At 41.6% G+C, this 15,236-nt stretch overlaps 1 protein-coding gene across 1 annotated transcript in view; it reads left to right on the top strand.

Moving 5' to 3' along the window:
- Nucleotides 1-15,236, top strand: part of STMN2 (stathmin 2) — a 42,363-nt gene that overhangs the window by 21,183 nt on the left and 5,944 nt on the right. The window contains exons 2-3 of the mRNA XM_009471813.2: nucleotides 6,121-6,216; nucleotides 6,854-7,026. Coding sequence (XP_009470088.1) covers nucleotides 6,121-6,216; nucleotides 6,854-7,026 — 269 coding nt within the window. The remainder of the gene's footprint in view (nucleotides 1-6,120; nucleotides 6,217-6,853; nucleotides 7,027-15,236) is intronic.

The following is a 15,236-nucleotide window of genomic DNA, read 5'->3' as shown; positions in this document are numbered from 1 at the left end:
AGGACAGATTTTCATTTTACAGTGTAAACTGTTAAAAAATTCTTACAGCTATTGGATAACAGATGAGAACAGACAGGGTGGTTTTACCAGTGTTTTCCTTAATCTTCCTATTTCTCCCAGCAACAAATAAGTGCTTGCTGACTTCTAGTGGCAGCCATAGCGCTCTTCCTTATTAGCTTCACTCAGTGAGGAAGTGAGCTGCAGGACTGGCGATGGACTAATTTTCTGTTGTTAGTGGAGGAATGTGAGATGTATCTGAATAAGCATATTATTTGAGATCAGGAGAGCACTTTCAAAAAGAATCATCAAAACACCCCAGCTGACCATGCTTTGATTCACACTGCAGAGCAATCTCAGAGTACACAAACTGGTTTACTTGATAAGTAATGAAACTGGAAGATGCACATTAGCAGTATAGCTGCTATGCTCCAGGCACTAATGGTTGTTCAGACCATGGGACCAAACTAGTCTAAAGAAGAGACCCACAAAATATATACATGAACATGGAGTCCTTAGAATCGTTTCCCTCCAGAGATCCAGTCCTGCTGTGCTTCCCTGCTTGCTCATGCAGAAGTAGCACTGACGCCCTTGAAAGCCTGCGGGAGATCTTATCTGGACCAGCAAGTAAAGAGCCCACAAAGAAAGAGCATGGAAATGTTCACCCAATGCAGGGAGTGGCTTCAGAGTTTCTAAACATAGGTGTTAAAAAATAACAGCAGAAAATGTTGAGACTAGCTTAAGACAATACTAAGGTGCATTTGAGACTCATTCAGAAAAAAATCATGCAATCTTGAGTTTCAGACTTATCTGAGTTTCTTCTCTGAAGCTGTCAAAGCTTTTAGGGCATTAGATAATATTTCCAAGGCTTTCTCTACAACTCCGAATATGATGAATTTATTTTTAAAAAATAGATGAGGTTCTGAAATAATCACACAGCTTCAGAATTTAAGACCTGTAAATATTAGGATATTCACAGCAAAACTCCAAGAATTGCTAATACCAAAAGCCCTGCTGGTTTTAGCAAAAATCAGTGTTCTGCTCTTGCCCAACTTTGAAGCATTTAATGCATCTAAATCTTGCTGCATATAACTGAGAAGATACTCTTGCTGTCTCTTGTCAACATTGTTCTTTCCTAGCAATTTCCCTATCAAAGCTTTTGTAGTATTACGATTACTATCATTTACTTTCCTTCATTTAACTTGCACAGTTAATGGCATGATATGTACCCTACATGACTGCACAAGGAGCTATCTAATTAGCAAGCCAGTTGAAACACATTTGGAAAATAAACTTCGTTGCAATCACTGCTTGTCTTCAAGGGTTTTTAAAAGCTCCACTATAAGACAGATAATTTTTGTGCCTGTTCCAGTTAACACAAGAGGTCCTGTGCAGGTTGCATAAATGCTGTGCTGTTGGCTTTCTGGCCTAAGTGTGCGGCTTTTTTAATGGAAAAAAACGTTTCTTTTAGAAAGAACAGGCTTCCATGGCTAAAACTCTAACTCCTTGGAATTTAGGAAAGCACAGTTATCTCCCTGTTCAACCTGCGTGACACTGGCCAGCCACTCTAATCAGACCACTAACTACAGGTGCCTATGTAGATGTCACTGGGCTAACAATACTGTTTGTTTTTTTTTAATGTATGGCAGTTTAAGAAAGGACAGGTGAGCAAAGCAGGGCTTCTGCTACTTAGTGCTGCCAAATAAGCTGTTCTTTGCCCAGTCAAGGAGGACAAATCACAACAATGATGCTGAACACCTGAGGAGATGTGTAGGTCTTCAGTTCCTTTGAGGCCCTCAGCCCTTGTCTCCAACTGGAAAAAGTACTTGTCAACATGTCAGGAATACGATGCATTGCATACTCTCCCAATGGCTGCCCGAGGCAGAGTAGGACTCCTTTCCCATCCTCTCCTGCATCATCCACGTGTTGTTTGGTTCCCAGGGTTGCAGCAGCCTCCAGAACTTGCTGCGAGTATTCAAGCCAAGTTCCAGCTATGGTTGAAGGACTTTCTAGGGCAAATGGAGACTAAATCAATACCATGAAAAAAGAAAATGTAATGCTTGTAAAGTATGGAAAGTCATCCTAATTCTGTCAGTGGCCAGAATGATATAGGACAATCATTTCGCCAGCGTGCTTTCACTGCAGCTGCTGTGCTGAAAGGAAAGAGAGCTGAGCATGTTCTTATCTTTCTCCAGCCATGTTTTGCAGATGACAAGCTGGGAGAACAAACACATTTTTCTAATTGTTTTAAATGCTGTTAGAAGGCAAGACATATTCAATGTCAAGAAAAGATAAAAAACAATAACAAAGGCCACAAAAGGCAGGATTCCTAGGACACTGCTCTGCAGGCCTCTTTCTACAAAGATATTTCAAGGTGTACATTGTAACAGTGATGCAGCAGACCTTGTACAAGAACATTGAGCTTTCAGCTTGGGTCATCAATGGCCATGTCTTTAACACACAAGCCAGCGTCCATTTTCTGTATGTTTAGCAGCCTCCCAGGTGGCATGCAGGGTCCCATGTGCACCCACTCCAAACCCTCCCTGCTGAAAAGGATGCAATTTTGGTGGTGTGCCCAGCCGTCCTCAAAGGACGGTCTGGACAACCACACCTGTGGTCTTAGAATTATGCATGCGGCTAAATGCTTTGTTGGATAGAGGCCTAAATGAACATATCATTATGTTTGACTATTAACAGACATCAATTGGACATCACTTGTTTTTTCAGAGGATTTTTGTGTTATTCCTGGCAAGTTGGTACTTCTGTTTCAAACCAAAAAACTTGTCAAGACCAAGCTTCCTTGACAACCTCAGGTCACAGAAAGAAAAGTCTTCAGTACACTCTTGAACTGAGATGCTGGCTTTCACCAGGGGTTTCCGTAAAGCTTCCTTTGGGTGGGTTATTTATTGTCCATGATTAGAGGCCCCCACGCAAAGCTTAATTAGATTAATCATCCACTGGCAGTTAGAAATCCATTCCTGAACTGATGTATCATAGAATCATAGAATCATTTAGGTTGGAAAAGACCTTTAAGATCATTGAGTCAAACCATTAGCCTAACACTGCCAAGTCCCACTAAGCCATGTCCCTAAGCACCACATCTACCCGTCTTTTGAATACCTCCAGGGATGGAGGCTCAACCGCTTCCCTGGGCAGCCTGTTCCAATGCCCGATAACCCTTTTGGTGAAGAAATTTTTCCTAATATTACCAATCTAAACCTCCCCTGGCGCAACTTGAGGCCATTTCCTCTCGTCCTATTGCTTGTTACTTGGGAGAAGAGACCGACCCCCACCTCACTACATCCTCCTTTGAGGTAGTTGTAGAGAGCAATAAGGTCACCCCTCAGCCTGCTTTTCTCCAGGCTAAACAACCCCAGCTCCCTCAGCCGCTCCTCATAAGACTTGTTCTCTAGACCCTTCACCAGCTTTGTTGCCCTTCTTTGGACACGCTCCAGCACCTCAATGTCCTTCTGGTAGTGAGGGGCCCAAAACTGAACACAGAACTCGAGGTGCAGCCTCACCAGTGCTGAATACAGAGGGTCAACCACTTCCCTAGTCCTGCTGGCCACACTATTCCTGATACAAGCCAGGATACTATTGGCCTTCTTGGCCACGTGGGCACACTGCTGGCTCATATGCAGCTGGCTGTCGACCAACACCCCCAGGTCCTTTTCTGCTGGCCACCTTTCCAGCCACTCTTCCCCAAGCCTGTAGCATTGCATGGGGTTGTTGTGACCCAGGTTCAGGACCCAGCACTGAGCCTTGTTGAACCTCATACAGTTGGCCTCAGCCCATCAATCCAGTCTGTCCAGATCCCTCTGTAGGGCCTTCCTGCCCTCCAGCAGATCAACACTCCTGCCCAACTTGGTGTCATTTGCAAACTTACTGAGGGTGCACTTGATCCTCTTGTCCAGATAGTTGATAAAGATATTAAACAGAACTGGCCCCAATACTGAGCCCTGGGGAACACCACTTGTGACCGGCCACCAACTGGATTTAACTCCATTCACCACAACTCTTTGGGCCTGGCCATCCAGCCAGTCTTTTACCCAGTGAAGACTATGCACGTCCAAGCCATGAGCAGCCAGTTTCTCCAGGAGAATGCTGTAGGAAACTTACTAAAGTCCAGATAAACAACATCCACAGCCTTTCCCTCACCCACTAAGCAGGTCACCTTGTCATAGAAGGAGATCAGGTTAGTCAATCAGGACCTGCCTTTCATGAACGCATGCTGACTGGGCCTGATCCCCTGGTTGTCCTGTACGTGCCGTGTGATGGCACTCAGGATGATCTGCTCCATGACCTTTGCTGCACTGAGGTCAGGCTGACAGGCCTGTAGTTCCCTGGATCCTCCTTCCAGCCCTTCCTGTGGATGGGCATCACATTTGCTAACCTCCAATCAACTGGGACGTCCCTGGTTAGCCAGGACTGCAGATAGATGATTGAAAGTGGCTTGGTGAGCACCTCTGCCAGCTCCCTCAGTACCCTTGGGTGGATCCCACTTGGCCCCATAGACTTGTGTGTGTCTAAGTGGTGTAGCAGGTTGCTAACCATTTCCCCTTGGATTTTGAGGGCTTCATTCTGCTCCCCATCCCTGTCTTCCAGCTCAGGGGAGTACCAAGCCCAGGTACCCCGAGAACAACTGGTCTTGCTATTAAAGACTAAGGCAAAGAAAGCATTAAGTACCTCAGCCTTTTCCTCATCCTTTGTCACTATGTTTCCCCCCACATCCAACAAAGGATGGAGAGTCTCCTTAGCCCTTCTTTTGTTCTTAATGTATTTATAGAAACATTTTTTGTTGTCTTTTTATAGCAACATTTGTTATTGTCTTTTATGGCAGTACAGTATCATTCAAATGCCACGATTTTGAGCAGCACCTAAAGGTTCTCAAGCCCTCATCAACTTCAGGGGCCTTTCTGAACAGGAAAAAAAATCAAAAAAGCACAAGCGCATCCATGAGAAAGGCTGAATGACAATTTCATATGTATCCACAATTTGAAGATCAAAGGGCTGTCTGATTTTCCTTTAGTAACATCAAGGATTAATTTGGCCTAATCTGTTAAATACAATACTTTCAGCCACAGTTATATTTTAAGCCATGTTTTCACATGCTGGCAGTAAATGTGTGTCTGCCTCTGTAGATATGATTTTGACAGCAGCAGGGATTTGTGTGTGCCAAGATGAATTTTGAAGCAACCTCCCCCTCAACATATATACTTTATGCAGTGTGGGCAGTGGCTAGGGTATTACCCCAGGACCCAGGAGAGCTGGCTCTAGTCTGGGCTCTGTCATTGACTTACCAAGTGACCAGATACAAGACTATTTTCCTACTTAGAAACTGGGATGATAGCAATTAGAAAGGGTGAACACAGAACATATTGTATAATGGGTAGGTATTGGTATCACCATTTCTAGTCTAAGTCCTCCTCAGTCCATGACTGGGGCCTATAGGCATTACAAAGTCAGTAAAGGTAATATCCTAAAGGTAAATTACAAGGGTATTTATTGCATCAGCTGATATACACTAGCCCTGAGTATGGAAGCAAGTAGGTGAGGAAGGAAAAGTTTTGTTTCAAGTAGTTAGGCATATTAAGGACCTTTTGCAAAGGATTTGATAAATGTATCCTCATGTCTGGTTTTATTTTTAATTATCTGGATGACATTTTCATTTGTAACAGATAATGTCTTTAGCATCTGTCTATGGCAACACATGGGCAGCATTTCAGAGCTGTTCTCAATTGCATTTGGATACGTCAGAGAATTTGTAAGAGCTTCATTTCTCTCCACCTGCCAGGAGAGAGTGGAGTCATGGCACTCTTCCAATGCTAAATAAATTTCCTGGTAGCCAAATTCACTTTGTATAAACCAAAGAGGACTGTCTGTGTTAGACCTAAGGCTGAGGTCATGTAGGAGATCAGAAGCAGTCTGCAGTACTGAGCACCTCATGTGTAATTTGATAAAGGCTCAATGTTCAGAAGCAATATTTGAAAGTGAATATTCTAGAGAAATATGCCAGGTGGGTGATAGAGCAGATTTCCTGGTCCCCAGCCAGTCACCTCAGTTAGAGATTCACTAAGGAGGATTTGGGGAAATGAAGCATGCTAACAAGGTCTCTCGTTTCAGCTTACAAGGAAAAGATGAAGGAGCTGTCCATGCTCTCTCTGATCTGCTCCTGTTTTTACCCTGAACCTCGCAACATGAACATCTATAAATATGATGGTGAGTGACTTTCACTGGAAACCATCCTGCAGGTCAGATAATGTGCTAGTGCTGGGAAATTACTCCATTCACCGTCCCAGTCCATAATGTTAGTCAGTGGATATTTTGCTGATTTAACAACTCGTTTGCTGGTTTTGGCTATTACTTTCTATTGATTGTGTATTACCCGTGATGCTGGATATTGTTCCTAATAGCAGCTAACTAAACTCTTAAAGCTAGCCCTCTCATACTGAGCTGTACTTTTCCTACTACCTATTTGAAAATTACAGCTCTTCACAGCTGACATAATTCCCAAGGAAACCAAGAAAAGATGAAAGCATGCTTAAAAAATTAATCAGTTTGGGCACTGCTCACAGGGGGTGTGAAATGACACGGAACCCCAATAAGCTTCCAAAACTGCTGTAAATTTTTATCTTTATGAGATTAAGGTATAATTAAGCTATTACAGAGAAAATGGAATACACTTCTCCTGAGAACAGTTTTCAGCCCATAATCTGCCATTGCATTTAAAATGCCCAAGGCAAAGACGGTAAATCTTTTGTCTGTGCTTCTTATCCTACACAAACGTCTGTGCTGCTTCTCTCCTCAATACCGCTGAGGTATTGAAGGGCTTACCGTTTCTCACTTTATTGTGCAGACATGGAAGTGAAACAAATCAACAAACGTGCCTCGGGCCAGGCCTTTGAACTGATCCTAAAGCCGCCATCTCCCATCTCAGAAGCACCACGAACTTTAGCTTCTCCAAAGAAGAAAGAACTCTCTCTTGAGGAAATCCAGAAAAAGCTGGAGGCTGCAGAGGAGAGGAGAAAGGTATCTTTCCTTAAAAAAATGCTAGTAATTAGACCTGACAGTGTACACAACAACAGCCAAGTTTCCTGTCCTTGGTATGTTTTCCATTGCCATCACTGACTCACAGTGGCTTGCATGGACAAAAATTATTAACATGTTTAACAAATGAGTTTTTATTTTCTTTCAGCAGCTTGCAAACAAACCTCACTGGTTTTGACGCTTGGGAAGTGTGTGTCACAAAATACAGATAGCTTTGGACAAGAGGCCCAAGTGGGTTCAAATACGCATGCTTACTGTGTGAGTGTAAGCGGTTCATTCAGACCATCTATAATAGTTGCTGAAAACCAGTACAATTCTTCTGGTGTCTAAGTTTAAAAGAGGTGGATATGCAATTCAAACAGGTACTGTCTGGGCTACCAGATCTTGACTCCTTGTAGTGCTCATGGAAATTACTCAGAAGGCCTGCCTGAAGCAACTAAAATGTCTTATTTATGCAGTATGGAGGCACATCAGCCTGAATAAAGAGTGTTCTGGATCATTCACCACACGTGTGGATGAAGATGCTGGCATAGAACAGCTACTAAGGAGACACTCTCAGTATTGCTGGAAGTTGGCCTTGTAGGGTTATCTACAGACTAAGTGTTCCCTTCTTTATGACCTTACCCATAATGGTAAAACCGTGTTTCATAATCAATGCTTGTCACATAGGGTTTAGAAGGATTGTTACACCTTCTTCACAAAGGTTAGCACAAATGCAAGGTGCATGCAGCAGGCAGTCCACATATTAACTCTTTATTTGGCTTTCATCTTGACTGATGTGTTGAAGAGGTCTTTATTTGCTCTAAGTCAGAGCTAGCTCAGATTGCTCTTTTTTTTTTTTCCCAGAAGATAAAAGGCCAAATTCCAGATCAGATAAGTTGGAGGATGACAGGCAAAGCCAATGAGACACTCATCACTGACAGCCTGAATTGCCAGTCTGAAAATTAGCAGTGTTCTCTATGGGCTCAGTGTTTATGCTGTGTGGCACCATTTGAGGAAGGTCATGGCTGGCTGCAATGGCCACAGAAAACTCAAGATGTGGTAACATATTGTCCTGGTTAATCCATGTTTCCTTTTGCTGTGGCACAAAAGGAAAGCCACAGAAGCCAGGGAAGCCTCAGGAGCCATAGAAGGACTCTCTGTGTCCTTCAACCAGGCAATCAATGTTATTTTGTGGCAAATCTGCCTGCACCAGTTAAATTGGAGTTAGAAACCCCTTCCACCTGCACATGGAGTCCCTGGTAGAGTGTATCTGAAAATGAATCAAGCTTAGATGTTTCTGAGCCTTTGATTTATCTCTTAAACAATGTGATTTGTTACTAAAACAGATGCTTACAGAATTGTTTCCAGATATGGACAAAAGTGTAGGCAGAAGTCCAGGGACAGCAGATATGCCACAGATAGCGCATGCAGCAGCTCCAACAAAAGCAGGTCTATTCTCCTTTCACTCCTTTCAGACCAGATCAGGGTCACTTCCAAGAAACCCAACGGAGTGATTATACTGGTGTATGGTGAGATGTGAGTCCATAGAAGCCAGTAGATCTGGATTACTGAGAGGTCCTTAAAACCTGGCCCTCAGTTTTGATTTGCAGTGAAACCTGACTATTCTGGACCTCACTAATTTGAACAATTATTTTAGGTGAACACTGAAGCGTTGCCACATTTGCCATTTCTGCTGCCTTGCTAACACAAGACTGTGCTTCTAATACACACACATTAGCACTATTGCTTCTTTCAAAGAAAGTCTGCTGCCAGAGTGTTCGTTTCAGTGAAAGGACATGACTGTATGTGAAAGGAATATGCATTCGCACTAGCACCTGCCCAGAAGTATGAGCTTTCACACACCCAAATGATGATATACCCCAAAGACTCGATCTGTGAAGCGCCTCTGTACCGAGTAGAAATATTCAAGTAAAGACGGACACAGAATGAAATGGCAGCAGTTAAGAAGCCTGATATTATGCATATACTTAGTGGGAAATAGAAATTGAATGTCCCAGAGATTTCATTTCATTGATTTCATTACTGTTCATTTCTTGCTAAAGAAAAACTCATTATGCGATAAACTGGTAATCAGTGATAGCAATACAGACACCTGCCATTTCTTCCCCTTGGTACTATATTCATTTTGAATGAACATATAACAGTTATTTTAATAGACAAGATCCTCCATATGAGCATTGCAGCAGAAATTGCTGAGAAAGGAACAAAGAACAGAGCAGAAAACTTCATTACCTCACTGTTATAATCCCTGGTGCTCCCACATCTCAACTATTGCCTTCATTTTTGGCCTGAAAAAGAGTATATTGCAGAGAAGGATAAAAAAGCAATCAGAGGAGCAGAACATCTTCCATAAGAAGATAAATTAAATAGTCCACTTTTCAGCTTGGAAAGAGACAAGAGATGGAAGATAAGATAGAAGTCTACAAAGTCATGAATGGCAATGAGAAGATGAATAGGAACAATTATATTCTGTTTCACGCAATCCAAAGGGGAAGAAACACTCAATGAAATCATCAGATGGCAATTTCAAAACAGAGGGAAGGAATCACCTTTTCATGTATTGTTTAATCAAGCTGTATTTGTTATCACAGACTATTTAGAGATTATTAAAATATTATGTATTTCAAAAAGATAATAACAAAATTGATAGAGCACTACCTTGTAGGAAGTGATTATATGAATGCAGCCTCTGGCTCAGAAAAATATGTAACTTGGTGACTGCTATATATCTATATCTGTCTATCTCTCAAGGAAAGGATGAGGCAGATTTGCCCAACTTCATCTACACTTTCCCTAAGCCTCTTCCACTTTCTGTTGCTAGATGAACCAAACAGACTTTCTGACATCCAGCATGGCATTTGTTATCATACTTTTCAATCTATGTACAGCAGCTGTCAGGCATGACCATTCTAGATTGTGTCCTTCCAGCACAGTTCGAATTAAAATCAAGTATAACTAATGGATGAGAATTGCCTTTTTGGAAAAAATACTAATTGATTTCACACTGTTTAGGAATTAGGTTCTGCTCTGTTAATTAGGCAGTGTTCATTAATAAACTTTCAAACTCATGAGAACATCTACGGCAATACATGCACTTCAGCAGTCTCCTGCTTCTGCTGTTTCCTGTTTATCATTCTTGTTTATTCCCTTATAAGCTTTTACAGGCCTCTTCCCTTTTCTCCCCCTTTTTCTGTACCTCACTTGACAGTCACTGTGACCTCATACTCTCAGATCAAACCGACAGTTTCACCTGAGGCATTTTTTCCTTTTGCACCGCATAGCGAGACCCATTTGGGCTAGTTACAGATTTGTCCTTTCCATTTATAGAATCCTCTTTACAGCATGTCGTTATCATCCCATTATTTTTCTGGCATATGTGTGCTATATTTTCGCACCTTGGTGGATAATCAGAAAGATCTTTTCATCCTTCCCACTTAAGAAATTAGAGCACAATGACATTGTAAGCAGCAGATTATTTCCTACAGAACCTTTAGCATTTGACAATTTTTATCCATTGGCCTTGAATGTTCCTCTATTATTACACTTGATGTACAGACTTCAAGAACCATATGTTGAATTATATATCTTTATTACCCGTGTTCAACTTACTAGCATAAAAATGAAACACTAAAGGGAAGCACATTTCTACTAGACTTTGGATTATGGGAGAGAAGTCGTATGTAATTAAATCCTCTTAATGGCTTTGTATTGGGATGAAATTGAATCAGGCTCGTCCCTAGTGCTTAGCGCCACAAAGAATGCAGGAGAACAGTCATAATTTTTAACTTTCATGCTGTTGGATGTAGACTTATAGCTACATGAGGTTTTAATACCATTACTATGAAATGTGGCAAGATAAGCCCCCCATGCAGCCCAGGCTGGGCAAGGCTTGCTGTGCTCCCTGCAGCAGGCAGGCAGCCCGAGGCGTCTCTGCCAGCGTCGCGGCCGCACTCTGCGTTGGGCTTCAGCACCCAACTTGCTGCCCCTTTGAGCCAGCCCCACACCCTGCCCAGAGGTACTTCTTAATACTCTTGATCCATCTCTCCTTTGGCATTGAAAAAGCCACCTGTGCTTTACTGCATGGTACACCAGGCTGTTGGGGTAAAAGGCTTCACCAAGGCGGGGAAGGCGGTGGAGCTGGGGGACAAATGCCCCCTCCTAGAAATTGTGCGGGACCTACAAAACTGCCGCTCCAGGCAAGAAGAGAAGCAGAGAAGGGATCAGTATCTTCCCTGGCAAAATTGGAGCTTCGTTCTTCCAATTCATTCCTAGTCCCCTCTTTGGTTTCCTGTAATTTGTAAGCAAGCGAGCAGGCTGGGAGGGAGGACAGGCACTGCCCGAGACTTTTGCCTCTCATCTTGCTCATCTACTGATCTCCCTTTCTGTTGCTGCTGGCCCTCAGCTGTGCTTGTGTGGAGCGGGAATACAGCATGAAATGCTTTTCCACATGAAGGTCCCAGCAATACGTGTGGAATCAGCACCAGAACCAGATGTTTCTGCCCCATTTTGGTTTACACCATAGCGTTTCCATACATGGTGCTTCACACCTAATGTTTATGAAAGATAACCAAAACCTCAAGCCACTCTGCAGCTCCTCATCCAAAAAGTGTAAGCCTGTGGGATATGTGGCCACAGGAAGATGTTTGATACCAGCTAGGAGCAAACAAAGGTGTTAGGCACAAAGGTCTTGTCTCAGAGCGCATGGAGTCGAGCAGAGACAGCATACATCCCAATGCTGGCAAAGCTGCTCCCCACAGTCTGCTGTGGGCTTTGCTGCTATTAAATAATCATAAGATGAACTGACATTGATCTTTATTAGCTTTAAAATGCCAGGCCTCAAACTGCAGCAGATCAAGGAACGCCTCATGAGCAGGGAGGGGAGCATCAGGCAGAGGGCTCAGGTGGTACCTCTTGCATCAGCAAGGGGTTTGTTTCACATTGTGGATGGGCCCTTTTTTTTTTTTTTTTTTTTTACTCTTCTTTATGTGCTTAGTAGCCCTGACCCAAAGCTCCACTGGCAGACAGGACAAAAAAAAAAGATTCTCATCCAAATTCAAGCAAAATTTTGCACTATATCTATCTGGTTTCAGTAGAAGCAAGACTTCACCTACGGTTAAAGCTCAGATGTCTCTGGCTCTCCTGACGTATGGCCATTTCACTCCTCTGCTCTGTGACCCCATGGAGCAGGAGCATTCCCGTCTTTTTTGTGTCTCTCTGGACTGTCATTGCTGTGGGAGAGGATCTGCCTCTCCCTGTGTATTAGCACACTGCCGGGGACAGTGAGTCCTCACAACAGCCTGAACAGGTGCTAATGTAATACAAATAATAGTATTTCTAGTGAGGAATAGGATGTAACCATACAGAGATTTGAAGAAGCCAGTACCATGAGTGAGGTCTAACTTGAGTCCATTCTCTCGCTTCTATGTGGAAAAATCCCAACCTCAATTCCTTCACCTGAAAACATCACTACTTCAACTCACCATTTCTTTCTGATTAATACCTAGGCTTCACCTTGGCATTTACCTTGCACTAGGAGCCTTTAATTCTGTCTTCCCATTATGTTCCATTAATAATATACCTTAAATACACAATATGCTGAAGAATACTAAGGTTAACACAGCTTCTGCTGAACAATTTAATTTTAAAAAATCCAGCCAGTGAATGAATGTGTTATGAAAGTGGAGCTCTCATGACTGGTAGTGTGCCTCATACATCCTAGTAACTAAGGATCCTAGTAACTAAGGTGAATGCATTCAAGCTGAAATTCCCAGTTTAAAAGCAGTTGTCTGAGCCCATTTCTTGGTTAAAAGTAATCCTGTAATTTTATCTCTGCGTAAATGACTTCAATATTTGGACATGTCAAAGAAAAATAGATAAATGTGAGAAAATAAAGCACCTGTTACTCAGGTAAGTAGAATTTTCTTTCTGTGAGTAATAATTTATATATATATATATCTCCAAAGCCAGTGTCCATAAATAATTTTTCTCATGAAATGAATGTTTAGTTGTCTGCATCTATCTCTAGCCATCTAAGTATGAGATGTGGATTTCCTTTAGAAGCACTCATCTCTGAGAACTGGAGGAGCACAACATCCTTTAGAAATATGACATGAATATCATAGGCGTTTGCCTGCATTAGCCATCTTTTTAGCATAGCAGTACATTTTGCAACAAACAGGAATGTTTTGCAACATTTTTATTCCTCCCCATCTAGTATTACATGCTGCAGCACTATTATTGATTATTCCTTGTTATATTTAAGAAGTCTTCTGGATATTCCCCCTCGAGTATTGCTTTTTCCTTTCTCTGCCATTTCATACTTTTCTCTCCTCATTAATCTTCTTTATCTTTCATCCCTTTTCCAGCCTTTTTTTACTCATTTTCTCACAATAGTTATACAAGAAGCTCTTATTGTAAGCCATTTACAAATGTGTTAGAACATGGACTATCAAGGATTTGAAAATATCCTTTCCAGCACTTCAATCAACACAATGTTGAAAATAAACTTGGAATCAAAACTTCCTACATATGTTGGAATCCTGTATCAAGAACGTGGGAATCCAAACGCAGCAGTTAAAAGCCAACACAAACAACAAAGGGAGTCTATTAATCCCAGCCCCACTAGGTATCTGGGGTCATTCATTTAGCCATTTCTGGATGTGTAGTAGACTTTGAACAGACAGGGTGGCCAAGTTCTTTTGCCAAATGTGTTGGAAACAGAAAATTGTTTGACAATCTAGTACAAAAACACACCAACTGCCTTCCAAAATTGTCATAAGGGGATTTCAAAAATGGTCTGAACACCAGGGAAACAGGCAGACTCACAGCTGGGGTACAACAGCGTTAGAAGACGGACATCGGTCTAAATGAGACTCTACCCCATGGATGTTTTGTGCTGGCGAGGGGGATCCCTTTATTTTGAACCAGTCCTTGGTACCTTGAACATTTTGAGTGAGGAAAAGGAATGCCGTTTAAGGCATATCATAAAGGAAAATCGCATTAGGGGTGCAGTCAGTTCCTGAGGCCTGGTTTAGCTGCCATTCAGACTCTACTGGTGCCAACACAATTTGCATCCAGTGAATACTGAATTAGAGTATAAGGATTTTCTTCATTATCATGCATTAGTGGACAAATTACTTTTGAATGTGTTGTCTGCCAGCATAGCCTCCAGAACTATGTGTACTTTGATATGGAACTCTAATTTTTCACTATTCTCCTGGATTTATGATAATAAGAAGTAGTTCCAGAAGGCAAAGGGTTTGAATGGAAGAAGATAAATCCTGAAAAATGGGCAAGTGCCCCAAAGTCTCAAAGGCATGTTGCTACCTACCTTTGAAAGCCAATGTTCTTTTCAAAAATGCCGCTTATAGGCACAGTCTAAACCTTACTTTTCATTATACCATCTCCATTGGCCCTGGGTATGTCCTTGGAAATGTCTGTTTATCAAATATGAAAATGCTTGATTTTATAACACATTTTATATATATATTTAAACACCATGAAATGTTAGCCTTCCAAATTAAGAAGTCACTTCTTAAATGTTACATGGGAAAGGACATTACAATTAGTATCATAGTATCTTTTCCATTTAAACTCCCAACAGGAAGATAAATAGATTCTTAGATTATCGAAGTTACTTTTAGACCACTTAAGCAAAGGCTTCACAAACTTCATGTCAGCAACCAAAATTTAATGACGATAACTTTTCCAAAAGTAGATGAAAGGTTGACATTGAATAGTAAATTAAACAGAAAATGCAGAATAACTTCACAAGCACTGGTCAAACTGAATCACTCAAGCTGGTCCAAAAATGGTAAAACAAGATGATGTTCAATTATTTCAGTGTTACATTGTACAAAATCTTTAAAAATAACTTCTTTATATTTTTAAGTAGCCTACATTTAAAGAAATGTTAAATGCTAAGTATGTGAAATCAAATCTTTTATTCAAAATAATTTATTTTTATTATATGATTATTAAAATTATTGATATTCTTGTTAAACTTATGGGGGTTTTATGATTTTTCAGTTAGTCTACAAATTTCCTTCTTTGCCCAGCTCTCTTTCCCTTTGGCTCATTCTCCTTCCATTCTCTGCCAGTGAAACTCCCTCTGCTTTTGGTTGCGCCTGTCTTGCCTGGGGACTTTTTGTTCCCATTTGCAACCTCTTTTGACCTTCACAACAGTTATT

Source organism: Nipponia nippon, unplaced genomic scaffold (assembly GCF_047370975.1).
Source record: "Nipponia nippon isolate SJK-2023a ecotype South Korea unplaced genomic scaffold, ASM4737097v1 scaffold_1, whole genome shotgun sequence".
NCBI lineage: Eukaryota > Metazoa > Chordata > Aves > Pelecaniformes > Threskiornithidae > Nipponia > Nipponia nippon.
Note: the sequence above shows the minus strand (reverse complement) of the source record. Positions and strands in the feature narration are given on the sequence as shown.